Source organism: Apus apus, chromosome 26 (genome assembly GCF_020740795.1).
Source record: "Apus apus isolate bApuApu2 chromosome 26, bApuApu2.pri.cur, whole genome shotgun sequence".
In the NCBI taxonomy this organism is placed as follows: domain Eukaryota; kingdom Metazoa; phylum Chordata; class Aves; order Apodiformes; family Apodidae; genus Apus; species Apus apus.
In genome coordinates this window covers 4,373,680-4,399,469 of record NC_067307.1, presented here as the reverse complement: position 1 = coordinate 4,399,469, position 25,790 = coordinate 4,373,680, and the positions used below count along the sequence as shown (strand labels likewise).

General features: G+C 56.1%; 3 protein-coding genes and 1 long non-coding RNA gene across 5 annotated transcripts in view; 1 reads left to right on the top strand and 3 right to left on the bottom strand.

Moving 5' to 3' along the window:
- Positions 1–26: 26 nt before the first annotated feature.
- On the bottom strand, positions 27–7,860 carry MOB1A (MOB kinase activator 1A). The gene is made up of 6 exons (XM_051640736.1): positions 7,787–7,860; positions 4,921–5,087; positions 3,676–3,769; positions 1,866–1,999; positions 1,626–1,789; positions 27–627 (listed from the first exon to the last, which is right to left on the bottom strand). Exons 1-6 carry the CDS (start codon positions 7,798–7,800, stop codon positions 550–552), a joined length of 651 nt encoding a protein of 216 aa, XP_051496696.1. The 5' UTR covers positions 7,801–7,860; the 3' UTR covers positions 27–549.
- Positions 7,861–9,965: 2,105 nt separating this feature from the next.
- On the top strand, positions 9,966–19,569 carry MTHFD2 (methylenetetrahydrofolate dehydrogenase (NADP+ dependent) 2, methenyltetrahydrofolate cyclohydrolase). The gene is made up of 8 exons (XM_051640705.1): positions 9,966–10,088; positions 12,989–13,173; positions 13,944–14,066; positions 14,837–14,989; positions 15,068–15,175; positions 16,227–16,319; positions 17,467–17,592; positions 18,720–19,569. The coding sequence occupies exons 1-8, from the start codon at positions 10,009–10,011 to the stop codon at positions 18,857–18,859; spliced, it is 1,008 nt and encodes a 335-aa protein (XP_051496665.1). The 5' UTR covers positions 9,966–10,008; the 3' UTR covers positions 18,860–19,569.
- On the bottom strand, positions 16,332–22,003 carry LOC127394648 (uncharacterized). The gene is made up of 4 exons (XR_007891672.1): positions 19,865–22,003; positions 18,664–18,713; positions 17,895–17,995; positions 16,332–16,917 (listed from the first exon to the last, which is right to left on the bottom strand). It is a non-coding gene; the product is annotated as an uncharacterized LOC127394648 (long non-coding RNA).
- Positions 22,004–22,077: 74 nt separating this feature from the next.
- SLC4A5 (solute carrier family 4 member 5) overlaps positions 22,078–25,790 on the bottom strand; it is a 31,728-nt gene continuing 28,015 nt past the window's right edge. The window contains exons 22-28 of one of the 2 annotated variants that reach the window (XM_051640610.1): positions 25,680–25,752; positions 25,447–25,515; positions 25,007–25,180; positions 24,745–24,906; positions 24,198–24,279; positions 23,502–23,569; positions 22,499–22,589 (exon numbers count right to left, since the gene is read on the bottom strand). In XM_051640610.1, coding sequence (XP_051496570.1) covers positions 23,535–23,569; positions 24,198–24,279; positions 24,745–24,906; positions 25,007–25,180; positions 25,447–25,515; positions 25,680–25,752 — 595 coding nt within the window. In that variant the 3' untranslated portion in view covers positions 22,499–22,589; positions 23,502–23,534. Of the gene's footprint in view, positions 22,590–23,501; positions 23,570–24,197; positions 24,280–24,744; positions 24,907–25,006; positions 25,181–25,446; positions 25,516–25,679; positions 25,753–25,790 lie in introns of both variants that reach the window. The other variant, XM_051640609.1, reaches the window with a different exon arrangement.

The window sequence follows — 25,790 nt, the reverse complement described above, 5'->3', positions numbered from 1 at the left end:
GGGGGAAGAAGAAGAGGAGACTTGGAGAGAAGAGCAGGAAGAGAAACTTTATATTGCCTTGCCAGGCAGGGGGGGGCCCTTCCTCAGCCCCCCCAGGCAGGGGAAGGGGACACCCCTCAGGCAGGGGAAGGGGACAGGCACTTCTTTTCCTCCCTCCCCACAAGGCCAAGGGGAGCTTAAGGCTCTGGGTGCACCTCAGCCAAATAAAGCACTTCCAAAAATAAGCTGAGCTGCTCGGGGCTCCAGGGTTGCTGCTCAAGGCCAGAGGAGAACTTGGGAGGAGAAAACAGTTGTGCAGCAATTCCAACTTCATCCCGTGGCTCAAGGAAACACCAACCAAGTCTGAGTCCCAGAGCATGGGTCTTCAGCCACGTGGGCTGCACAGGGTGAGGCTCCACAGGGCAACCAACAACCTGAAACCAGCCCAGGCTGCTGCGTGGAGGAGGTGACGCTTCCTGATGTCACCAGGGGCTGGTGTCTGGGGCGCCGCTGGAGGCGAAGCACAAGGTGGCTGGAGTAGAGAGCAGAGAGGAGAGCCAAGAGGGACCTTTATCTGTCCTTGGAGCCCAGCTTCTCAATCAGTTCCTGCAGAGGAGCCAGCTCTCGCCGGTCGATCAAGTTGAATTCCTGGAAGGAAGTTAAAAAAAACAAACTAGAGGCACCTCTTGGAGCTGCTGGAAAAATCTCTGAGCACCCAAGTGTGCTGGGACCTCCTTGTGTCCAGAGACCCACGCTGGCCTTGCTGCTGCTGCCACCTCTCCTGGGGCTCTGTGGAGAAACTGGAGCATTTCAAGACAAGGCAAAGGTTTCCAGCTGCAGGACCAGGCTGCTCTGAGCAGCCACTGACCAGGCTGGTCAATAGTGGCAAGGAAAGGAAAAAAGGTGCTGCTGCTTCTGAGCTGATTGTTGAGCCTCATGCCTGGAAGTATCTCAGGGTAGGTGTGAGGGTGGTGAGAGCCTGGCCCAGGTTGCCCAGGGAAGCTGTGGCTGCCCCATCCCTGGCAGTGTTGAAGGGCAGGTTGGATGGGGCTTGGAGCAGCCTGGGCTGGTGGGAGGTGTCCCTGCCCATGCAGGGGGGTGCAGGAGGATGGAGCCAGACTCTGCTGAGAGGTGCCCAGGGACAGGACAAGGGGCAACAGGCAGAGGCTGGAACAGGGGAAGTGCCACTGGAATATGAGGAGAAACTCTTGAGGATGACAGAGCCCTGGGACAGGCTGCCCAGGGGCTGTGGAGTGTCCTTCTCTGGAGATATTCCAACCCCCAACCCGTGGAATGTGCTCCAGGGGATCCTGCTTTAGGGGGAAGTTGGACTAGATGATCTTTAGAGGCCCTTTCCAACCAAATTCCATGATTTCATGGAAAGCCCCACGTTCTCCCTCAAGCCTGATTTCTTTTGCTAAAACCTGAGAGGGAAATTCAACCATTTACAGCCAACCCAGCCCTGCTTCCTGCAAAAACAACACCCCACCCCACCACAAACCCCAGGGCTACAGCTGCAGTTTGTGGAGGGTGGGAGCTGAAGTGTCTCTTCTGGCCGTGCCACAGCAGCTCATCTCCATAGAGTGAGGAGTTTAAATTCCTTGGAGAAGCAAAGAGGGACCCAAGCCACCATTTCCCCAGCTCACCTGCACGAAGAAGATAAAGTGCTTGAAGGAGGTGTTGAGATGGGCCTCCTCCTGCAGCCTCATGACTGAGTCGAAGTGCTGGTGGTAGATGTGGGCGTAGACCCGGAACAGCCTCTTCAGGATGGTCTTGGCCACTGACATGAAGTTCTTGGGAAAAGGGACACCTGGAAGGCACCAAGAGGAGGTCTTCAGCTGGGTGACAAGGCCCACAGGCAGCCCAGCCAGTAGCACTGTGCTTACCTATCTTGGAAGGGAAGAGGGTCTCATCATCCAGCTGGTCTTGCACCCAGGTCATCAGGTAGTCGATGTACTTGGGGGCCGAGCACTTGATGGGCTTCTTGATGTTGGTGCCATCTGCCCAGTGGTACTCATACCTGTGGGAGAGGGAAGGGAGAGGAGCTTGGTGCTCCCTGAGGAAAAACACATGCATTTCCAGGCCCTGTGGCTGCCTCCTGATCACAGAATGGTTTGGGTTGGAAGGGACCTTAGAGATTATCCAACCTCCCTGGTATGAGCAGGGACACCTCCCACCAGACCAGGCTGCACACACCTCATCCAACCTGCCCTGGATGAACCTCAGATTGTCTCCCTGGGCTCCTCTGGACTCTCTCCAACAGCTCCACATCCTTCCTGTGCTGGGCTCTCCCCTCACACAAGATCATTGACTACCCTGAGTGACCATCCCCAGGGCTGCACCTTGGCCAGAGGCTTTTGGAGGCCACCACCTCATACCAACACGGGTGTTTCTGGATCCCACAGCTCCTGTCACAACACAACCCACCCTCTGTCCTCTTCTGCAAAAATTCTTCAAAAGCCTGAAGGAAAAAAAAAAACAACCCACAACCTACGTTTTGACTGTCAGCTCCTGACTGACAAGTGAAAAGAAGTGGTGCCATTTCAACAGGAAGTGGTTACAGGAAACGTCCCCAAACACAGAAAGGGGAACTTGGCCATCTAGACACCCTGGGGAGGAAAGCAGGGCAGGATGTCACGCAGCACTCAACACCTTCTGCCCAGCCAGGCTCACAGCTCTGCCCCAGAACAGCAGCCCAGAAACCCCTCACCTCAGCAACACACACCAGTGCACAACCAGCAGGTGATACTGTTCTCCTCGAGGGTATTCACACCTCCCCAGAACAACCAGGTGCCCCAAATGCACCTTCATAGTTTCTTTTTTGATGCCTTCACCTTGTCCCACAAACCAGCCACACTGTGTCAGTGTCTCCTGACATCCCACCCCCTGCACCACCAGGGAATCCAGAGCCAACAGCCCCAGGAACTGCCTTGGGACAGGACACCCCTGGTGCCCTTGTTACAGTCTGCCCCAGGGTAAGGACACTTCAGGCCAGGTGACACCAGCCTTGGTGCAGGGTAGGGGTCAGCAGGAGCCAGGAGACACGTGGCTGGTCCTGCTGCAGGGGCTGCACCAGGTCCCCTTCCCTGATTGACCTCCCAGCAGCAGCAGCACTGGGCACTGCCCCACCCCAGCTGGCAGCACCTTCAGTCACCCCTGCTCAGAGAAACCTCATGGAGGGAAACACCTCATGGAGAAGAACCTCACTCTCCAAACACCAGCTCAGTGAGATGGCCCATCAGGGGGTTCCTCTAAGACTGTGACAGCAAGAACAGACCCTTCCAGTCCAGTCAGATCCCTCATTTTCCTTAAACCACTTCAACATCACATCTTTCAGCTTCCAAACAAATCAGGGACCTGATCAACAGGGGTAGAAGAGGTCAAGGGGTTCCTTCAAGACTGTGACAGCAAAAACAGGCACTTGCAGTCCACTTAGATCCCTCATTTTCCTTCAAACCATTTTAAAAACACATCTTTCAACTTCCAGTCAACAGGGGGAAGAGTTTCTCTCACCACGTTCAACACACCAGCCAGTTCCCTCCCCAACAGACAGATGGAAAAACCCCACCAGGGAACCATGAAGCTGCATCTGGACCTGATCTCTTCAGGTCCCATCCTCTTTTAAGCTCCTCCCTCCATGCACTGAATCATCCCCCCCTGCCCCCTTCCCCACCTGCAGCCCCCACAAACCCCCACCTTGGTCCTGCAGACATGACAGAGCAGCTGGTCTCCGTGCAGAACTCCGTGATGGTCCCATAGAGCATGTTGATTTGGTTGAAGAAATCCACAGCTGGAAAGCAAGAGCAGCAGCTGGACCCCAACATGCCAAGACAAAGCCCAGGCCAGGTTCTCTCTCCTGCAGCTGATGCAGCCCCCGAGGATCCCAAAAGCTCTTGGTGAAAAACACCCCCCTCTGCACGACCTCACAGGGCTGGTGACTTCAAAACATGTGAACCATCCAGGAATGCCAACTGCTCTGTCCAATCTTCACCCTCCAGCTACTGCCCCTGGCCCCTTTCACACAACCATAAAGCCATTAATATTGGAAGAGACCTTCAAGACCATAATCCAACCACCACAACCACTGAACCACCACATCTAAACCCTTCTTGGACCCTTCCAGGGATGGAGACTCCACCCTCTCCCTGGGTGGCCCATCCCAAGGCCTCACCACCCTTGCAGTAAAGACATTTTTCCTAATATCCAACCCAAACCTCCCCTGGCACAACTTGAACCCATTACTTCTCATCCTATCACTAGTTACTTGGCAGAAAGAGACCACAGGAAGCTCCACTTCACTTTCCACACCTTGGAAATGAAGGATTTAGGTTCCAGATACCTTTAAAAAAATGACAGCACCTCAAAAATCAGGTTGATTTTGATAACTGAGGAGACTTTCCTTGGGCTGACCACTTGAGGCCTCATTCTTCCAGGGCTCAGAGCTACTTTCTCCTCTAAAGAGGCAAAGTTCAAGGCCAGCGTCAGCAACAGCTGAACATACACCTGCAGTAGTTGCCTTTTTAAATGGCAACAACATGAAAAAAATAGAAAACAAAACAAACAAATGCAAAAGAAACTCCACAAACCTGGAGAGTTCAGTGGAGGGAACAGACCTGATTTTTCCTTGGAATGCAGCTCTGTCATTCCCAGCCCTCCAGGCACTCCCCCCTTCATAAACCCCATCCCCTTCACAAGCCTGAACTCAAGAAATAGAACACCCCACAACACCACAACAATGCAGGTTTGTTCCTCACTTTTTTGCACCCTCCTGGAGCCCCAGGCCCCTTTGCCACACATTTTCCTTTTCTCCCAACTCTTGTTACCTAAACACAGGCAGGTAGAGTCATTTGGGAGAGTTCTAAGTTCTTTTAAGGATAGAAACCAGGGATTTGGGGTTTTCCCACTCCCTGCTCAGGCAGGTCCCTCTTTCCCAGGACTCACTGTTCACTGCAATCCACTCGTTGAGGTCCTCTCCCTCGGGCAGCATCACAGCCTGCCTGAGGTTCCCACTGCCCAGGGTGGCCTCCGCGTGCTTCAGGAGCTCGTACTGGTGGGAGCCCTCAGGAATGTTCTTCTTGGGCTTGAAGGTTTTTGAGGATCGGCTCCCACTGAGGAGAGGGAAAACATTCCCAGTGAGGCCTTTCACAGCATTTCCCTTCCCAGAAACATTTCCTGATGGGAAATCTGGGCACAAAGACACCAGCCCTTCCCCGTGGATGAGCGGATCCGACAGGAGCTGAAGCGTTTCTGGTGGCACCACCCAAAAGCCACCTGCCCACTTCCCTCTTTTTTAATGTTTAAAATAATAATTAAAAAAAAAAAAAAAAAATCACAAAATATTCAGGGCAGAGGCCCAAAGACTCATCAAGAAACAAAAGCCCAGGCAACTCCAGCAGGAAATGAAATGACCTGCTGACTTGCCCCTGGGTTGGTCTGACAGCCGCAAAGATTCGATGATGGAAACAGTTTGTTAAAAATAATGATTTCCCAGATTCCAGCCCCAAAACGCCCTTCCCTGGTACCAGCTGTGCCCAGCAGCCCAGCCACAACACAGCTCCTCCAAACTGTCCCACTCCCCATCCCTCCAGCCTCTTCCCAAACAGCCAAGGCTGCCAAAAATCCCAATTTGATACCTTTCAGCCCCAAAAATAGTCACTTTCAGAGGCAGGCAGCTCCGTGCTGCCCAGAGAGGGTGACACAAAGGACAGGATGGACAAGGCAGGGGTGGGGGAGGTGGGGTTTGCTGGGCTGGCAGGTTCCCAGGGCAGCCCCACTCCTTGTACTGGGAGTGGGAAGAAAAACCCTTCAGGTCTGTGGGAAAGCAGAGCAACCACCTCCTGCTGCAGCCTGAGGCAGGGCCAGCACCTCGTGGAGCTGAGGGAGAGGGTCCCAAAACCAGGGAGAGGGTCCCAAAAATAGGGAGAGGGTCCTCAGCCCCTCCTCCTTGGGCCACCAAATGCCTCCAGTCCTCACCCTCAGAGCCAGGAATAAGCCTTCATGTCATGACACAAGGTGTCACAGAGGGGTGGGAAGGGACCTCTGGAGATCATCCACCCAACCCCTGCCAGAGCAGGGTCACCTCCAGCAGGTCCCACAGGAACACCTCCAGCTGGGGCTGGAATGGCTCCAGAGAAGGAGCCTTCACAGCCTCTTGGGCAGCCTGGCCCAGGGCTCTGCCACCCTCACAGGCAACAAGTTCCTCCTCATCTGCAGATGGAGCTTCCCACCTTCCAGCTCCTGCCCATGGCCCCTTGTCCTGGCCCTGGACACCCCTGAGCAGAGTCTGGTCCCCCCTCCTCACACCCCCTGGAGATACTGAGCAGCACTGAGGAGATCCCCCCTCAGGCTCCTCTTCTCCAGCTGAGCAGCCCCAGCTCTCCCAGCCTTTCCTCACAGGCAGATGCTCCAGCCCCTCAGCATCTCTGTGGCCCTGCCCTGGCCTCTCCAGTAGCTCCTTGGCCTTCAGCAACTGGGGAGCTCAGGTGTGTCCCAACCCACCTCCACAGCCCTCTAAAAGACACATCTTGTTTTACACCTGTAGATCTACCCAGTTCACACCCCTGTGCTCAGACCTCCCCCACCTCACGGGGCAGGGGGGGGGGGGACAGCCCCTCACCCAAACACCAGCTCCCCCTTTGCACTGAACCAACACAGGGAGGGCAAGGCCCATCCAAAGTCCACCCAGGTGCAAGCCCCACACCTCCCCCAGTTCTTCTGGAAGACCAACCCTTCAAACTCTCCCCACCTGGAAGGGATTCATCCCCAGAAGACAATCCCTCCCCAGCACCTTCCCTCTAAGACTACCCCATAAAAGCCTTCCCACCCCTCTCATCCACCCTTCCCAAGGCCACCTGATCCCCCACCTCACCCCCTGGGGTACCTGCCCTCCAGGTCTACCACACTCCTGCTTCTAGCCCATCTTTTCATCCCACCCTGGGCCCCCAGCTCTGCAAGGAACCTTCTCCCACCCCAGCTTTCTCCAAAATACCACTACACCCCCGGGGCTTTCTCTATGGGACTGCAGCCCATGTTCACCCCGGGCTTCCTCCCAAAATCTTCCTTGGCCCTTCCTCGTACATCCCCGAAGATTCTTTTCAAAGCCTTGTCCCCCACCCCAGACCCCCCCCCCCCAGGCCACTCAGAAACCCCCAGGGCCTCTGCCTGAAGCCACCCATGAGACCTTCCTCAGCTCCTGGGCACCACTGGGGCCTCTCTCTCCCAAAAAAACGTTGCTCAAAGCTCAGGACTTCCCTCAGGGCCCCAAATCCTCCCTACAACGCAGTCCTCAAGCTCCCAAACACCGCCAGTACCCCCCACCCTCAGGATACCCCCCAGCACCTCCCCAAAAGCCTTCCTGCCCCCCTAAAGCCCCTCACAGACCCTCAAGGCCTCCCCCCGCCCCTTAAAAACACCTCACACCCTCACGCCCAACCCCCTTCCCCCTCGCCAAATCCTCTCACGACTCTCCCAAAGACCAACAACCCCCACCCCAGATCCAGCTCTCAAGGCTTCCCCAAACTCTCCCTCGCCCCCAACACCTCTCACAAAGCAATCACAAGTAACTCCCCCCAGAAATCCTCCCAGAGGACCCCTCACAAACCCAGCCCGCACAAGCTCCCCCCTCACTACCCCTCACAGAGGCCTCCCTAGAGGCCTCCCCCCCCCCCCCCAAAACCCTCCCCCGCCGCCCCACCCCAGAGGCTTTTCTCCCCGCCAAAGCCCCTCAACAGCCCCTCAACTCCCTCGGGAGTCCCTCAACAGCCCCCCGGTCCCTGGGGAGCCCATCCCGGCTGCCCCGGGCACTCACAAGAGGAAGCTCATGGTGAGGGGAGCGGGGCCCGGCCCGGCCTGAGGCGATGGCGGCGCCGCCGGCTGCTCCCGCCCGCCCCGCAAGTCTCGCGAGAGTTCGGGATGAGGGGGCGGGGCTTTAGAGCGAGAGGCGGGGGGTTAGGCGAGGGGGCGGGGTTTCAGGCTGAGGGGCGGGGTTTCCGTCTGAAGGGGCGGGGTTTCAGGATGGGGGTTTCAGGTCGAAGGGGCGGGGCTTCAATATGAGGGGCGGGGCTTCAGGCGGAGGGGGCGGGGTTTAAGGCGGAGGGGCAGGGTTTCAGGATGAGGGGGCGGGGCTTTAGAGAGAGGCGGAGTTTTATGATGAGGGGGCGGGGTTTCGGGCTCAATGGGCGGGGTTTCAGGCTGAAGGGGTGGGATTTCATGCTAAAGGGGCGGGGTTTCAGGCTGAGGGGCGGGGTTTCAGGCTGAAGGGGTGGGGTTTCAGGATGAGGGGCGGGGTTTCAGGCTGAAGGGGCGGGGTTTCAGGCTGAAGGGGTGGGGTTTCAGGATGAGGGGCGGGGTTTCAGGCTGAAGGGGCGGGGTTTCAGGGAGAGGGCGTGGCCTAGCGCAACGCTGTCACCTCGGTAACGGGTAAAGGGGCCCTCGGTAAAGGGGCCGAGGGCGGCCTGTGCCCGCCTGGAGATCAGACCCCCCTCCAAGGGCCTGGGGACCCCTAAAGCTCCTCCCCATGGGACTGGACACCCCGAGCCCCCTCCTCACGGGTCTGGGGATCCCCCCTCTTAAGCCCGGGGACCCTCAAAGCTGCCTCCTCATAGGCCTTGATACCCCTCATGGGCCTGCAGATGCCCTGAGCCCACTGACTATGGGTCTGGGGACTTCTAAAGCTCCTCCCCTTGAGTAGGGACATCCCAAACCCCCTCCTCAGGGGCCTGGGGGCCCCTCATGAGCCTGGGAATTCCCTTCATAGACCTGGGGATCCCTAGAGTCCCCTCCTCATAGGCCTGGACACCCCTCCTGGGCTTGGGGACCTCTAAAGCTCCTCATGGGTCTGGACACCCCAAACCTGTTCCTCATGGGCTTGGGGATCCCCCATGGGTCTGGAGGGATCAGAGTTCCCTCCTCATGGGTCTCAATCTCACAGTCCTCAATCTGTCTCCCATCCCTGACCCCCATCCCAGCCCTAATCCAGACCCCAGTTCCAGCCCTGACCCCTGGCACCCATCCAGACCCCAATCCCTTAACCCAGTCCTGGTCCCAATCCCCAACCCCATCCCTGACCCCCATCCCAGCCCTAATCCCAATCCCAATCCCAGAGCTGACCCCCCAACCCTGACCCCCATCTCAAACCAAATCCCTCCTCCCATCCCCACCCTGACCCCTGACCCCCAACCCTGAATCCCAATCCTGATCCCAATCCCAACCCCCATCCGGTCCCAATCCCAAACCCAATCTCAATCCTGATCCTGATCCCGATCCCATCCCAATCCCAATCCCGATCCCATCCCAATCCTGATCCCAATCCCAATCCCAATCCCAATCCTGATCCCAATCCCAATCCCAATCCTGATCCCAATCCCAATCCCATCCCAATCCTGATCCCAATCCCATCCCAATCCCAATCCAATCCCAATCCAATCCCAACCCCCATCCCCATCCCAATCCCAACCCCAATCCCGATCCCCATCCCAATCCCAATCCCAATCCTGATCCCAATCCCAATCCTGATCCCAATCCCAATCCCAATCCCAATCCCGATCCCAATCCCAATCCCATCCCAATCCCAATCCCGATCCCATCCCAATCCCAATCCCAATCCCAATCCCAATCCCGATCCCAATCCCAATCCCATCCCAATCCCAATCCCGATCCCAATCCAATCCCAATCCCATCCCAATCCCATCCCAATCCCAATCCCTGGCCCCGCCCCTCGCAGCCCCCCCGCCCCTCTCCCCGCCGGGCTCAGCCAATCAGCGCCGCCGTGTCCAATTAGGGAGCCGAAGCCCCGCCCACCCCACTCCTCCTCCTCCCCCGCCCCGCCCACCCGCCTCTTTCTCTCTCCCTCCAGCCCAATCGCAGCGCGCAGCGCCCGCTCCGCCCCGCCCACTCCCCCCTCCCGCTCTCCCCATTGGCTCCCGCCGGGACCCCCGGCGCTATATAACGCAGGGGCGGGGTGGAGGGGAGCGCAGTGCCGCCCGGCGCCGTGTGTCCCTCTGCGCCCGCCGTCTTCCCCCCCGCGTCTCCATGGCAACCGCGCTCTGCCCGCTCCGCGCCCTGGGCCGCTCCGCGCTGGGTCCCCGCGGCCTGCACCTCAGCGCGCCCAGGTACGGCCCGACCCCCGGGAGGGGGGGTCATCTCTAACGGGGAGGGTACAGAGCCTGCCCTGCGTGGGCAGGGACGCCTCCCACCCCTCTGCCGCGTCCCGGCGCGGCCGCGGGATGATGATGATGAGGAGGAGGAGGAGAGGGAGGCCCGGTCTCCTCTCTGAGACCCCCCCCGCCCACGCTAGAGGCCCCGTTTTACCGGCTGCCGCGAATGAATGAGGCCGGGCCCCCAGCGGCCGCCCCGGGCGGTGCAGGCTGATGAAATCCCGCTCCCGCCTTGCGTGGGCCTGACCCCCCCTGCTCCCAGGGCAGGGGGACACCGGCTCTGCCGGGAACCCCCCCCCCCCCCCCCCAAAGCACCCCCAGAGCGGCCTCACGGAGGCCCAAACCCCTGGTTTAAATGGGGTGAGGGGGAGCAGAGACCCCCGAGCGTCTGGCTTGAGGGACTGTCCCGTTTCTGCATCCCCCGGGGGTTTTGCTCTCGTGTGGCTCTTCCCGGAGCTGCTGCCGCCCGGGTGTCCGGGTTTTCCCGCTGTTCCCTCCCCTCAACAGGGCTCCGAGCTCTTAATTTGGGGTTCCCTGTAGTTCCCAAGGGGGGTTGTTAGTGGTTGTTTCCATCTCTGGGGAAGCCCAGGCTGAGCACCTTGGCCTCCCCTTATGTAAGGGGAAGGTTTGGGGGTGGGTTTCTGGGGAGATCCAGGTCTGCTTTTGGCATGAGGTGCCCCTGATGTAACGATTTCTCCCACCCCCAATTTACCAGGTACTTGTCATATTTAATTTTCCATTGAAATGGGTGTATGGTAGCTGGGAATTGAAGCTAAGAATTAAAGAGATCCAGAGCTGGGCTGGGTTTTTCCTTGCTATTGTCCAATAGGTTTGACTGAGGTGATTGATTTTGAGGGATGAAGTAATAATTACTTCCCAGGAAATGGGGAAAATGACATATTTGAGTAGATCAGGGATTAAAAAAAAGTATATAAAGGATCCTCTTGAAGGAAAAGGCTTTCCTACCTGGGATGGTGCCTTGTGGTTGTCCTGTGCAGGCAGAGAGGCTCTCATGGTGTTCCCAGAGCTCCAGGGTCTGGATTTGACCTAAAAAAAGGTCAGAAACCAACTGTGTTGGACTTGATTTTGCATCCTGGGAGGAGAAGCTCTTTGGTGGAAGTTTTTGAGGCAAAACTTGGAGCAGTTGAGCTCACTCCCCTTGGGTGGTGTGGTGCTGGAAACCTTGGTGCTGTTGGGGCTTTTCTTGAAGGTCAGTTGTGGTTTGGATTCCTAGATCCTTTGGGAAAGCCCCATAAGTGCCAGGAATGCTGTGAGGAGCATCTTGCCCTGCTCCAGCCCCAGAGTCACTGGGCGCGTGATCGAGGTGCTGGCCTTGAGATGCTGAAGTGGTGAAGCCTCTCAGAAGGGGATCAGTGAAAGGAAATGATTGGTTTGTGGTTCTAGTGATAACCTAAAGGAACTAAAAGAGGGATGTGAGGAGAGGAGCAGCCTGTTGGGAGCAGGGACTGGCAGCTGGGGCCTCCCAGCTCACCGTGGGTCAAGCCGGCCTCTCTGGGTGTCCAATTGCCTGGAATGCAGTGACTGGATATTCCTGTTACCAATTTAGACCAGAAATGCACACCAGGAGCTGTTTTGATGTGGTTCAGACAGGGAGATGTCCCTTCTGCTCCAGCTGGGTGGGTTTTTTTGGGGAGAGGGTTGTGTGTGTGTGAAACCATGTACCCCCAGACAGGCAGCGATTCCTGGCGCAGGGAAGGGCAGGAGGTGGGGGCTGTGCTGGGTGCTGACAGTCCTGCCAAGGAATCTGGGGGGGGGGGGTGAGGATCTCCAGGAGCAGCACTTGGTACAGAAGCAGGACATGCTGTGCCTCCTGCCTCCAACGAGCCAGAATTAGTCAACCAACCTCTCTGGTGGTGGAAGTTCTGCTTAAACCCAGTTCTGCTTTGCTGTGAGCCCCTTGTAGTGAAGGTGTGAAGCCCTTGCAAGGAATGGGCCACCAGCTTCCTAAAAACAGGAGTTTTCTCAGCTTGAAGTGGGGAGGATCCCTGAGAAGCCTTGGCCTTGCAGAGAGGAATTGTGCCTGAGCCTTCTCAGGCTGCACAAACGAGTTGCTCCCTGAGGCAGTTTTGTTTGCTGATCCTGGACTTGTGCAGCAAAGCTGGAAACTGAGGCTGAAATGTTGCTTTGTGTGCTCAGGTTGGATGAGGCAACCTGGGCTGGTGGGAGGTGTCCCTACCCATGCAGGGGGGTTGGAACTAAATGACCTTTAAGGTCTCTTCCAACTCAAACCATTCTGTGGGATGTGATTTGGTGTAAAGCTGCAATGGCTTTGCCATGTGAAAGAGCTTTTCATAGAATTATGGAATGGTTTGGGTGGGAAAGGACCTTCAAGATCATCCAGATCCAACCCCCTGCATGGGCAGGGACACCTCCCACCAGCCCAGGCTGCTCCAAGCCCCATCCAACCTGCCCTTCAACACTGCCAGGGATGGGGCAGCCACAGCTTCCCTGGGCAACCTGGGCCAGGCTCTCACCACCCTCACAGCCAAGAATTCCCTCCTCATCTCCAACCTCCATCTCCCTCTCCCAGTTTTCATCCATCCCCCTCATCCCATCCCTCCCTGCCCTTGTCCCAAGCCCCTCCCCAGCTTTCCTGGAGCCCCTTCAGGCACTGGAAGCTGCTCTCAGGTCTCCCTGGAGCCTTCTCTTCTCCAGGCTGAACACCCCAACTCTCCCAGCCTGGCTCCCGAGCAGAGCTGCTCCAGCCCTTGGATCATCATTTTCCCCCCTGGTTTGTGGCTGGAATTGGGTTGTTCCTGGTCTGTGTTGCCCAGAGCTTGGGTTTGATGGTCCCACTGCTGCTGACTGCTCTGGTGACCCTTTCTCTCTTGCAGAAACGAGGCAGTGGTGATCTCAGGGAGGAAGCTGGCCCGGCAGATCAGGCAGGAAGCCCGTCACGAGGTGGAGCAGTGGGTGGCAGCTGGGAACAAGAGGCCTCACCTCAGTGTTGTTCTCGTGGGTGAAAACCCAGCCAGTCACTCCTACGTGCTGAACAAAACCAAAGCAGCTGCTGATGTTGGTATGTCCTGCTCTGCAAAAGGCACTGCTTGGTCCTTACTTGGGTCGTTCTCTACACTGGGGGAAGCTTTTGGGGCTGTATCTCTGGCACCTCAGCTGTGGGGCACAGTTGCCCCACCATGTTTTGGTGACTCTTTTGGGTCCCCTGATTGGGATGGGGTTCAGAACTGTGCTTCAGGTGTGTGTTGTGCCACTTGAATCCTTCAGGACAACATCAGGCTCTGTAGTTTGGATCTGCAAACTTCCTAGGGCTCTGATGTTTCTTTCCTCAACTCCCTGGGATGCACCCAACTTTCAGCAGCCTTCTTACCCTGGAACTCCTTCCAGTCCTGCACACCAAGGTCCCTGCTTGGTGCCCAGCTGAGTTTGCTTGTGGAGAAAATGAGCTGAAAAGGGGGCAGGAAAAGGGCTTCCTTCCTCCTTGGGTTCTGAGCTGCTGGAGCCTTCTTTGGGGCTGAGATCTTCAGGTCAACATCTTCCTCTCCTTGTGCTGTCAGGATCACACCTTGGATAGGGTTCTCCAAGCCCTCCCTGTGCTTGGAAGGTCTCTGCTTCCCAGTAGTCCTTCCCAGGTCATCAGACTGATACTAATGGTCCTTGACCACAACTTGCATGTGTTGGGAAGGTTTCCAGCTTGGAAGGTGCTTGTTGTTTGTGTCCAATCCTTGGTGTGTGCCTGTTGGGTTGGGCTAGAATCCATGTGGATTTAGGAAGTTGCTCAGCTCCTGGTGCACTTGTGGCTCTGACAAGGCTCTTCCACTGCTTGGGCAGGAATCAGCAGTGAAACCATCCTCAGACCAGCATCCATCACTGAAGAGGAGCTGCTGGATTTGATCAGCAAACTCAATAATGATGCTGATGTGGATGGTCTGTTAATCCAGCTCCCTCTGCCTGGTGAGTTCCTGCATCCACCTCTTCCACCAAAGCTTCTTAAGGGTTTGATGGGTCAGATGGAGCAGCAGCAGCTCTGGGACTGGCCTGTGACACGAGGTGTCACCCTGCCATGACACAGCTTGAAGGAGCTGATGCAGCTTCTCCCCCAGGCCTGGAGCTGCCTGGACCTGTTAAGTTGTTGTGGGGGGGAGATGTCACAGAATCTGTTGTGGGGTGGGAAGTATCAGCTTCCAGAGGCTTGAACTTGGGTGTGACACTGAGGCTGCCAAAAAATACCTTCTGGGTGTTAGTGACACTGCAGTCCCAAAGGGAACCCAGGCCCCTTCTTCTGGGAGGTGAGCCCTGGGGGACCTTCAGGGCTTTTATTTGGGGGGTGAGCCCTGGGGAACCATCAGGGTTTTCTGGAGATGGGGTGGGGACCTTCAGGGCTTTTTTTTCTCTTTCTGGGGGGGCAGCCCTGGGGGAGCTTCAGGGCTTTCTGGAGGTGGATTGGGGACCTTCAGGGCTTTCCTGGGGGGGAGGAGCCCTGGGAGAACCTCAGGGCTTCCTGGGAATGGGCCTTGGAGGAGCTTCAGGGCTTTCTGGAGCTTCTGAGCCTGCTGGGGAACCTCTAGGCTTCCTTGGGGAGCTCTGAGCTCCGGACTCCTGAAGGTCTTTGGTGCAGCAGGTCAGGGCTGACTGCCAAGAGCAGGTCTGGATTGTTTGGTTTGGTTTTTTGGGTTTTTTTTTTTGGCTTATCCTTGGGATGCAAGCTCTTGGTTCTCTTCCAGAACACATTGATGAGAGGAAGATCTGCAATGCTGTGACTCCAGCCAAAGATGTCGACGGTTTCCACGTCATCAATGTGGGGCGCATGTGCCTGGACCAGTACTCCATGCTTCCAGCCACCCCCTGGGGGGTGTGGGAGATCATCAAGAGGACAGGTCAGCTGCTGCTGCAGTGTTTGGCTGCTGTCTGGTGTGACTCCAGCTTGTTAAGGCTCCCCATCTTGTCCCCTGCAGGCATCCCAACGTTGGGGAAGAACGTGGTGGTGGCCGGCAGGTCGAAGAACGTGGGCATGCCCATTGCCATGCTGCTGCACACAGATGGGAGGCATGAGCGCCCAGGAGGTAGGAGATGGGTGGCCCTGGAGCTCCTGTGCCAGGCTCAGCCTGTCACCTTGTCCTCTGGAGGCCTTAGAATCACAAAGGTTTTGGTTGGAGAAGTCCTTGAAGATCATCCAGTCCAACCAAAGGTTGGTTCAAGGTCTTCTCCAAGCAATGCTGGTCTCCACCACTGCTCTGGGCAGCCTGTGCCAGAGCTTTCCATGAAGAAATTGTTCCCAAGATCCAATCTGAACCTCCCCTGGGCAACTTGAGGCTGTTTCCTCCTCTCCTCCTACTTCTTCCATGGGAGGAGACCAAAGCCCTGGCTCCAACCTCTTGTCAGGCAGTTGCAAAGAGTGAGAAGGTCTCTCCTCAGCCTCTCTCTCCAGGCTGAGGAGTCCTTGTCTTTTTCCACACCAGATCCCTCCCTCTAGGCTGTTCCATGGGGTTTGTCATCAGGCTTTGATGTCCTGGGTGCTCTTGAAGGGGAAGATGAAAAGAAGTGGCTGGGTTTGGGTGTACATCTGAGCTCAAAAGCTCCATATCATGTTCTCTATCTGAAGAACTGTGTCCAGTTCTGGAGCCCCCAACATCAGAAGGACATGAAGCTCCTGGAGAGAGTCCAGAGGAGCCACAGAGATGATGGGAGGGCTGGAGCAGCTCTGCTCTGGAGCCAGGCTGGGAGAGTTGAGGTGTTCAGCCTGGAGAAGAGAAGGCTCCAGGGAGACTTGAGAGCAGCTTCCAGTGCCTGAAGGGGCTCCAGGAAAACTGGGGAGGAGCTTGGGACAAGGGCAGGGAGTGATGGGATGAGAGGGATGGATGAAAACTGGGAGAGGGAGATGGAGGTTGGAGATGAGGAGGGAATTCTTGGCTGTGAGGGTGGTGAGAGCCTGGCCCAGGCTGCCCAGGGAAGCTGTGGCTGCCCCATCCCTGGCAGTGTTGAAGGGCAGGTTGGATGGGGCTTGGAGCAGCCTGGGCTGGTGGGAGGTGTCCCTGCCCGTGCAGGGGTGGGACTGGATGATCTGCAAGTTCCCTTCCCACCCAAACCATCCCTGGTTCTGTGTCCCTCCTGCAGGGGATGCCACAGTCACCATATCCCACCGTTACACGCCCAAGGAGCAGTTGAAGCAACACACCATCCGTGCTGACATCGTGGTGGCAGCAGCAGGTAAGACCTGACTCCAACCACCCAGGCAGGCTGCAGAGAGGGTGAGGGTGCCGTGCTGCACCCTGGCTGGTTTTTCTGGTGGGATCTTTGCTCACAGGAGACAATCCTGTTGGTGCCCAGTGTCCTGGGGCAGCTCTGGCAGCACAGGAGGGTCTGGTGCCCTTGGGCTGTTGGTTGCTGCCCTGGGTGAGGGGCTGTTTGTGCCAACCAGTTAATCCTGGGGTGAAACCTTGGAGCCACATACTTGACTTGAGCAGCAGAGCTGTTTGTAGCTTTGGAAAATGTAAATGTAGCCTTTGAAATGTCAAGTAACACCTGGCAGGAGGGCTTGGTCTGCTTATGAGCACCTGAACCAAGCAGCAGCTACAGCCAGGCCCTGTTAGATGTGCAGGCAGCTCCATGTGTGTGTTGGGTGGGGGGAAGGAAAAAAAAAAACCCCAAGAAAACACCTGCTTACCTTCTGGCTGTACAGATGCCACAGCAGGACCATCTTCAGAGCTTGAGGAGTGGCTTGGTGTCCTCTTCCCCTTGGCATGGAGACAGATCAGCAGCAGGGTTGAGCAGACCTGGGGTTTGGCAGCAGAAGCTGGGTGTGAACCTGTGGGGAGGGAGGATGAGGCAGTATCTGGTAGAAGCAGACAGACCCCACCCTGAGAGGTGGTTTAGCCTCAAGCTGTTGCTCCCCACCCTTCTCCTCCTGGGACCCTGAGGGGTCTCAGGCCCTGAGTGGAGCCAGTGCTCCTGCTCCTGCCCAGCTGGGTTGTGGAGGACTCAGCTCTTGCTCCTCCAGCCTCTTGACTTGGTGCAGGTGTAAAAACCTGTGGCTGGAACTGCCTGAACACCCAAGAGCCATGGACTTCATGTGGAAACTTCAAGGTTTCAAGTTGGAGGGGATGGTTGGGTCTGGCAAAGCAGCTGGGACCTCTGTCTGGGGGTGGATCCCAGCTCTTCACTCTCAGGTGATCAGTAAATCCCCCTTCAGCTCCTGCCTGAGCTGCAGATCAAGGAGCAGCCCTGGGTGGGAAGAGCTGCATTTCTGAGGCAGGAGGACCCAGGTGGGTCAAAACATAACCTGAAGATGGGGTGAAGGGGAGCAGGGGGCTGTTTAGCCCCAGCACCAGTGTGTGGTTCTGTCTTCTCCTTGCAGGCATCCCCAACCTCATCACAGCTGATATGATCAAGGAAGGAGCTGCAGTGATTGATGTGGGGATAACCAGGGTGCAGGATCCCATCACTGCCAAACCCAGGCTGGTTGGGGATGTGGATTTTGAAGGTATGGAAAAGCTCTGCTTCTGGCTCCTTGAGTGTTTCCACATCAAAGGTGCTGAGCAGGGGAGGAGAAAGTCCTGGTTCCCACAGCTGAGCAGATGCAGACCAGTGTTCATGTTCACCTTGGTTGCACCCAAGGTTGTACCACACACACAAGGGTGCAGCTTTCCTGGGATCAGCCATGGGAAAGCTGGGTGCTGCAAGGTAGAGGAGGCCCAGCCCAAGCTGAAGAAGTGAGATGGCTTTGCCTCTGCTCCAGTTCATCACCCACACCCCTGCTTGCACCTAAAACCATGCAGAGCTCACCTTCTGGCCTGCTGCTCCCTGGCCTGGCTCAGCTCCTGGCTGCAGAAGGGCTGATGAGATGAGCCCTGCACCCCAGGGTGCTGGTGAGACACCAGAACCTCCTGGAAGAGAGAGAGAATGGTCAGATGGCTGGTGATTTAGTGTTGCACGCCTCAAGGGCAGGTGTGAAGTCCACATTTTGTCTTGGACTTGCCAGTTCTGTGCTAGAAATCCAGTTATTGGACCTTGCACTTTGCTTTCCCCCAGCTTGGCCTTGGCAGTTGAGCTTGCTGAGGGATGGACAGACCATGATGGGATCCATCCTGGTTAATGGTGGGGAAAAATCCACCTTGAGAAACTACTATTCCTTAGCTGTTGACTTTAGAATCATGGGATGGTTTGGGTTGGAAGGGACCTTCAAGATCATCTAGATCCAACCCCCTGCACGGGCAGGGACACCTCCCACCAGCCCAGGCTGCTCCAAGCCCCATCCAACCTGCCCTTCAACACTGCCAGGGATGGGGCAGCCACAGCTTCCCTGGGCAACCTGGGCCAGGCTCTCACCACCCTCACAGCCAAGAATTCCCTCCTCATCTCCAACCTCCATCTCCCTCTCCCAGTTTTCATCCATCCCCCTCATCCCATCCCTCCCTGCCCTTGTCCCAAGTCCCTCCCCAGCTTTCCTGGAGCCCCTTCAGGCACTGGAAGGTGCTCTCAGGTCTCCCTGGAGCCTTCTCCAGGCTGAATAGCCTGGAATCTGAGCCCTGTCAACCTGGTTACAGCTTCATACCAGTAAGTGTTGGTGCTCTTGCCTGGTGTGCTCAGCTCCAGCTCTCCTTCCTGCAGGGGTGAAGAAGAAAGCCAGTTACATCACTCCAGTCCCAGGGGGTGTGGGGCCCATGACTGTGGCCATGCTGATGAAGAACACCATCATTGCTGCCAAGAAGCTGCTGAAGCCCAAAGAGCTGGAAGCATCAACTGCTTAACGTGGGACCCCACAGCACTGAAAGCAACATTCCAAACTGACTCCCAAACAGGCCGATAGAAACATGCAATATTTCCTTATTTATTGGAGGTGGAATTCCTGAGCTCCCAGCTATTTATTGGAAGCTGAAGCCCATGCACTGTAGTTGTACAAAGGTGGAAGCATCTACACTCCTGATCTGCTCCTGCTAGGAAAGCTGTTGTGTGTCTGTGTGAGCTTTTTATGGGAAGCCCTGATCTTGCAGGGGTTGGGATCCCAGGGGTGCAGCTTTTCTGTCAGGACTCCCATGGGAAGCAGAGCCCTGCTCCATGGTGGGAAAGTGGTGGCCTTCATGGTTCTGTTCTCCCAAGTGCCCAGTCTGGCTGGACTGCTCCTCTTTGACTTCATGCTGGAGAGTCTTCTACTCCAGCCTGGATGTTTAGTTTGAGTTAAGCTCCTTCTGTAGAAGAAGTTACTTGAAAAAAAAATACATCATTGTGAAAATAAAAAGCCATCTGTGTGTCCCTGGGCAGAGGCAGAGCTGTTGTAACTTGTCCTGGTGTGCAGCCAAGCTGGCTTTGTTTTTGCTATTTAGATGACTTTTTTTATAAAAAGAAGCCTTTTCTAACCAAAGAAGCAGGGGGGGGGGCTGCTGGTGTTGGGCACACAGCAGGGTTTGTGTCCAAGTTGTTGGTGAATAATGCAGGCTCCCTTGAAATAAAGTGTGAGAAGAAGAAAAAGAATCTTGTTTGTGGCCTGGAATTGTTACTAAGTGAGGTTTTCACTTCTCCCAGGATGGGGGAGCAGCCCCAGCATGGGCTGATGGAAGGACTTGTCCCTCCTGTCCCCACTGCAAGGTCAGGGCTCACTTTCTCCCTGAGTTTAGGGAGGACACAGGATAAAGAGCAGCTCTTGTCCTTTCATGCCTGCACAAAACCTGTTCTGCTCCTCCCTGTTCCCTAATGAGATCAACTGAGTCCTCTAATGAGTTTGCAAGCTCTAATTACTCAGTGAACATGAACCTTACCTGGGGTCATGTTGCCTTGGGGAAAAACTCATGTGTCATCCTCTTTGTGGTGGCAGGGAAGTCTCAGCCACCTTCTTCTTCTTCTTCACACATCCCTGGAAAGCTGATCCCACCTTTCTGGGAGCAGGAGAGGTTCGTTGTGCTGCTAAAGGGCTGGTGTGGGGGCACTAACCCCACGTCCAGGGCTCTCTCCCAGAGGGGAGAGTGTTGCTAAAACCACCAAAGGAGGAGGTGGGGGAAGAGCTGAGGGTCAAGGACTCTGCACCAGAAACACACTTAAGAGCTGAGAGTCATTGAAACCAGGTTTATTGGGTTGTATCACTGATAAATACAAAATGGCTGCAGTGGGGCTGGAATGGAGGTGGCCAAGCTGGGCCCCTCCACTCTTGCCAAGATACAAAAAGTTGGGAACCTTGCAAAAAAGGAGGAATGGAGGCAAAAATCAAGCTAGATGCTAGAGTAGCTTCAGCTCTGCTCCAACTACCAAGTCCACAAAGCCTTGCTGGGGGTGGAGCTGATGGATCAAAGCAAATGAACCTGTTTGATTCAAATCTTAAGCCTACCTGGACCTGCTGCAGCTACCACAGGAGAGGGGACAAAAGGGCTACAAATTAAGACACGAGATGTTCCAAGTTGAAAAGAGTTCTTCATGTTAAACCTGAAGCTGGAGTGTTACCTTGTCTCACCACCCTTTCCCCAGGAGGTGGACTGGAACCAGAAACAAACAAACAAATAATTGGCTATAAATAGGAAACTGCTTTCAAGTCTTTCTGTTGGACTCAACTATTTACACACACCTGGGATCTGTCCCACCCAAAGGTTCAGACCAGTTGCAATATTTAACTGGTGTCCCAGACTTCCCCCCCTGCTGCAGCTGGTGGAAATAATCAGGTTGGGTTGGGGCTGGAAAGAAAGCAAAAATCCAAAGGAAAAATAGAATCCAAGTAGGAAAAATGAGCAAAAAGAAACTTTTGAGGGGGGTGTCTGCCCAGTGCTGCTAAACCAGAGCTGGGCTTGGGTTTTGGAAGGAAAAAAAAAACCCTTTAAAAGCTTTTTCACCCCCCCTGGGGCTGCTGGAAAGGAAGGTGGTGAGAGTTGGGCAGAACCCAACAGAGCTGGGTGCCCACCCTGGGTCCCAACCTGCTCCTTTCCTGGAGCACCCAAAGGTGGGTGGGAAGAGCCCTTCCTGGAGCTGAGACAGGGACCGAGTGGGGAGTGGGATGGGAGCCCAAAGCCTGGGTAGGGATGTGGTGGGGACACACTTGCTGTCCCCTCCCCGAGCCATTGGGTGTTAAACCACAGGAAATAACCAGGATGGAGGAGCTAAGGTGAGTGGGAACCCTTGGCAGAGGGGCTGGGCAGGCAGAGCTGGCTCCTCCGGTGGGGTAACAGCCCCTCCAGTGGGGTAACAGCCCCTCCAGTGGGGTAACAGATCCCCTAGTGGGATAACAGGTCCCCTAGTAGGATAACAGCTTCTCCAGTGGGATAACAGATCCCCTAGTGGGATAACAGCTTGGGCACATCTCACTCCCAGCCAGAGGGAGAGACGGGGCTGTCCCCAGCCCTGGAACTGCTGCCGGGGGGAGACACGGGGAGGGGGGACCCCAACACCTTCACAGCAGCACCCGCTTCCCGGCAGGACCCCCCCCTCCGCCGCCTGCCGGGGCCATTCCCGACTCCCTGCGGAAACCGAGGCCCCTGCTCTGCTCTGCTCGCCCGACTCCTGTTGCCCTCCAGCGGCAACAACCTTCAACCTGAGCTGCTTCTCCTCCTCCTCCCGAGGCCACCCCCTCGTCCTCCGCACCCAGCCCGGGACCAGCGGAGCCGGGTCCCTCCACGGCCGGCGGGTCATGGAATCATAGAACCATTCAGGTTGGAAAAGCCCCTCGGGATCACGGAGTCCAACCATCATCCCTACTCTACAAAGTTCTCCCCTCAACCATCTCCACCAAGGGTCCCTCTGGGATCCCGGGTTTGCAGCACATCCTGCATCCCGGCGCTCCCTGCACCGCGGCCTTGGACCAGCATCATCCTCTTTCCAACCCAAAACGCCACCAGCTCCGCCTCTTCCCAAAACCAGCCTCTCCAAGAGCAATTTCAGGGATTGGGGAGCAGGGACCTGTCCTCCCCTTCCCTCCTCACCCATGGAAACCTCCTCCCCACCCCAAGAATCCCCCTCACAACATCCCCCCAGCATCATCCCCTTCCCCAGCAACATCCCGGCTGCTCCCACAGCCTCAACCACCTCCAGCTTCTCCAGCCCAGCAGCAGCTCCGGGGGGGAGCAGAGGCCGAAAAAAAAAAAAAAAAAAATAAAATCACCAATTCCACCTTTTCAACCCCATTTCGCCACCAGGGGCACCACCTGCGCTGGGCAGAGAGGGAGGAAAAATTCAACAACAGGTTGGAACTCGTGATGCTAAAAACTATCGGAGCGACCGACCCCGGGGACCTTCTCCTTCTGAGAGAGAACAATCAGCCCAGTTTCCTTTATATATATATATATGAATATAGAAATATCGATATATATATATAAAAGGCAGAGGAAGTGCTGGGGGGGCTATAGGGTGGTCTCACTGCCCATGTCCCGGGGGGGTTTCTCGGTGTCGGTGTCCTCGTAGTCCGACTCCATCTCGATCTTCACCTGGGGCACGGAGCAGAGGGGGCTTCGGGAGTAGTTAAATGCAGGAGAGGATGGGCACGAGATCTTCAGGTGAAGCGTGATGCTAGGGAGGAGGAGAGAGGGAAGGAGTGGAGCATCCTGGGGTGGGTACCTCAAACCATCCCAGCACCCCCCCCCCCCAGGTGATGCTATGGCCTGTAAAAGTTCATTAGCACTTGAGCGGCGTGAAAATGGGGCCACGGAGATGATGAGTTGGAGCATCTGCCTGGGAGGAAAGGCTGGGAGAGCTGGGGCTGCTCAGCTGGAGAAGAGGAGCCTGAGGGGGGATCTCCTCAGTGCTGCTCAGTATCTCCAGGGGGTGTGAGGAGGGGGGACCAGACTCTGCTCAGGGGTGTCCAGGGCCAGGACAAGGGGCCATGGGCAGGAGCTGGAAGGTGGGAAGCTCCATCTGCAGATGAGGAGGAACTTGTTGCCTGTGAGGGTGGCAGAGCCCTGGGCCAGGCTGCCCAAGAGCCTGTGGAGGCTCCTTCTCTGGAGCCATTCCAGCCCCAGCTGGAGGTGTTCCTGTGGGACCTGCTGGAGGTGACCCTGCTCTGGCAGGGGTTGGGTGGATGATCTCCAGAGGCGCCTTCCCACCCCAGCACCCTGTGACTCTGTGAGATGTTTGCCCTTAACACAGCCAAACAATTCTCAGCTGCAGGTGGAGAACAATCCCAAGCTTTCAGGTTCCAGGTGTCCACCCCACTCCTAAAAAACCCCATGGCTGTCACCCAGTGGCATTTTTATTACTACAACCCCTTCACGTGTCACCCCACTCCCAACAACCCAACAGTGGGGGCCAAGGAATGAAAACACCCAAAATTCCAAGGGGTGCTGCAAAAATACCCTCAGATATTTCATTTCTTTATTGCAGCAATGGCCAAGGGTGATGGACATTGACTGGAGCATCATGACCCCAAAGGTGTTTCCTGGGGAGGGGGCCAGTGGGTGGGGGGACCCCTTGGGTGCCATTTACCTGCGATCCAGGTCTGAACCATTTGGGGAGGAATCAGAACGTAAAGCTCCAGGTGGAGGACCTCTTTCCTGGTGGGAAACACAGCCTGGATGAAGAAGGAGCTCCCCCCAAAACAACCCACTCAACCCCCCCCCCCCCCCAACTCCAACCTGCATCCTCCAACGGTGGGAGGAGGATAAAAAAGCTCCTGGGAAATGCTGAGGTGATCAGAGAAAGAAGAAAGGTCCCACCAGCCCCTACAAGCAGTAACTTGAGGACAGATGTGATGATTTAGTACCTTAAAACTTGTTGGAATCAGGATGCAACCTGGACCTGAGCTGGAACAACCTCATCCAGGTTTCTTTGGAATGTTGGTGGTCTTGGCTGCCTTGGCACAACCTGCACCTCCACAGCCAGGATAACACCACCACGAGCTCTGCATCCCTGTTTTTTGGGCTCAGGACTTCCCAAATATCCCTTTTTTTGGAGACCCAGGAGAATCCTGGTTTTCCAACCACCTGGAATAGCAACTTCTCAGCAGAACCTGAGCCTGCTGCATCTTCTCCAACCTGCCTGAAATGGAGCAAACTCTTCACCCCACTCGGGAGGGATGGATCCAGGCTGCATCTTTGGGTTAGTGCCGAGGGGATCCCAGTTTGGGGGGGGTTAGGAAGCAGTTGGGAATTGTGGGAGCAGCTCCCTGAGCTCTTTACTTACGGCTGAGGCAACGGGGACCCCCGTTGTGGGGCTGCACTGGTAGGGGCTCCATGGGGATCTTAATGACTGAGGGAGGTGGGAACTGGGGAAGAAAAGTAGGGGGAAATTCGGTGAAGGCAACGCTTGGGTGGCCTCCAAAACCACCTGGAGCACCCAAAGGGACCCAAAACTTCCACAGAAGGAAGAGAAGGAGGCTTTATCTTCTTCTCAGGCTGGGAAGGGTCTGCAGCAGGGTGTTGCTTGGTTTAATGATGCTTTGTCACCCCACAATGGGTGCTGTACCCTCAGCCATGGGCTTTCAGGTCTTCTCCTGAAGGATGTCATTTTTGCCATGATTTTCCAGGTTTCTGGATACTTTGAGCATTCCCTGGAGCCTCCAGCCAGCTCCTAAGCATCACTTAAAGCCCCTCAATCAGCCAGGCAGTGAGAACCCTCTGGGAATCAAAGATCTTCATTGCAAACCCACCAACCTGGAGGTTCTGGTGGGACCTTTCCCTCCCCAGCTGGTCTGGGATGCCCTCACCATCCACGGGAGACCCCCACCCACCTCCTCATCACTGCTGCTGTCTCCTTTGTTGCCTTTTTTCTTCTTCTTCTTATCATCCTCTTTCTTCTTCTCCTTCTCAGGGATGATGTTGTCAATCCAGGCCAGGTCATGTTGAGAGAAGACAAAATCCAGCAGCCGCCTCACCAGGATCAGGGCCAAAATCTAAGAGGGGAGAGATGCAAGAGGTGGATCTGCATGGAGACCACCACCGTGGGACCATGCCAGAATTCCCTTCTACATGAGGCCTGGGGGGTGACCTTACCATGACAGGGAAGATGATGGCAGCCACAGTAGATTTGAGGATCCAGAGGACAGCCAGGCAGATGATCTGCACCAACGTGAAGAGGTGGATGCGGCGCAGCGGCACGTGCCGGAGGAAGACGTAGTCAGGTTGGTGCTTGGCTGGCATGAGGAAGAGCTTGCAGCGGTCCCAGAACTGGTGGTGGGATGAAGGCTGGTGTCAGCCCTCGGCCCCAGTCTCCAGGCTCCCAAGGTTGCCCAGATAAACCCTCTTTTAGCCATAAAAATTGAGAGTTTGGGCCGATTTGATGTTTCTTAAGAGGGTTTTGGACATCTGCTGGCCCGCACGGCTAGACATGTTGGACACCTGCATATTTTGAGGTCAAAATCCCCCTTTTTATCCCAGTGTAGGACCCCTTCATGGCCATAAGGAGGAGGAGGTGGAGGAGGAGCAGCTCTTACCTGGATGCCGTTCAGCGACGCGACGCCCATGTAGAGGAAGACGCCGTAGAGCACCGGCATGGGGATGTACTGGGGACGTGGAAAAAACATGGAGCTCAGCCCAAGGAAGGTGGTAGCTCATTGCCAGGGACCATCGTTGGGGGCCACAGGATGGGTAAAATCCAGCCTTTCCTTCCCAGATCCCCAAACACCCAGAGGGAGGGAGCGGGAAGGAGGGAAGGGGGATGTTTTACCTTCAGGATTGGAGCCAGGAAGACGGAAATTCCCGTCAGCACGAAGACGATGATGCCCGTTACTCTCTGCTCCCTGGAACGGGGAGAAAAGCAGGATGAGGCCACCTTGGC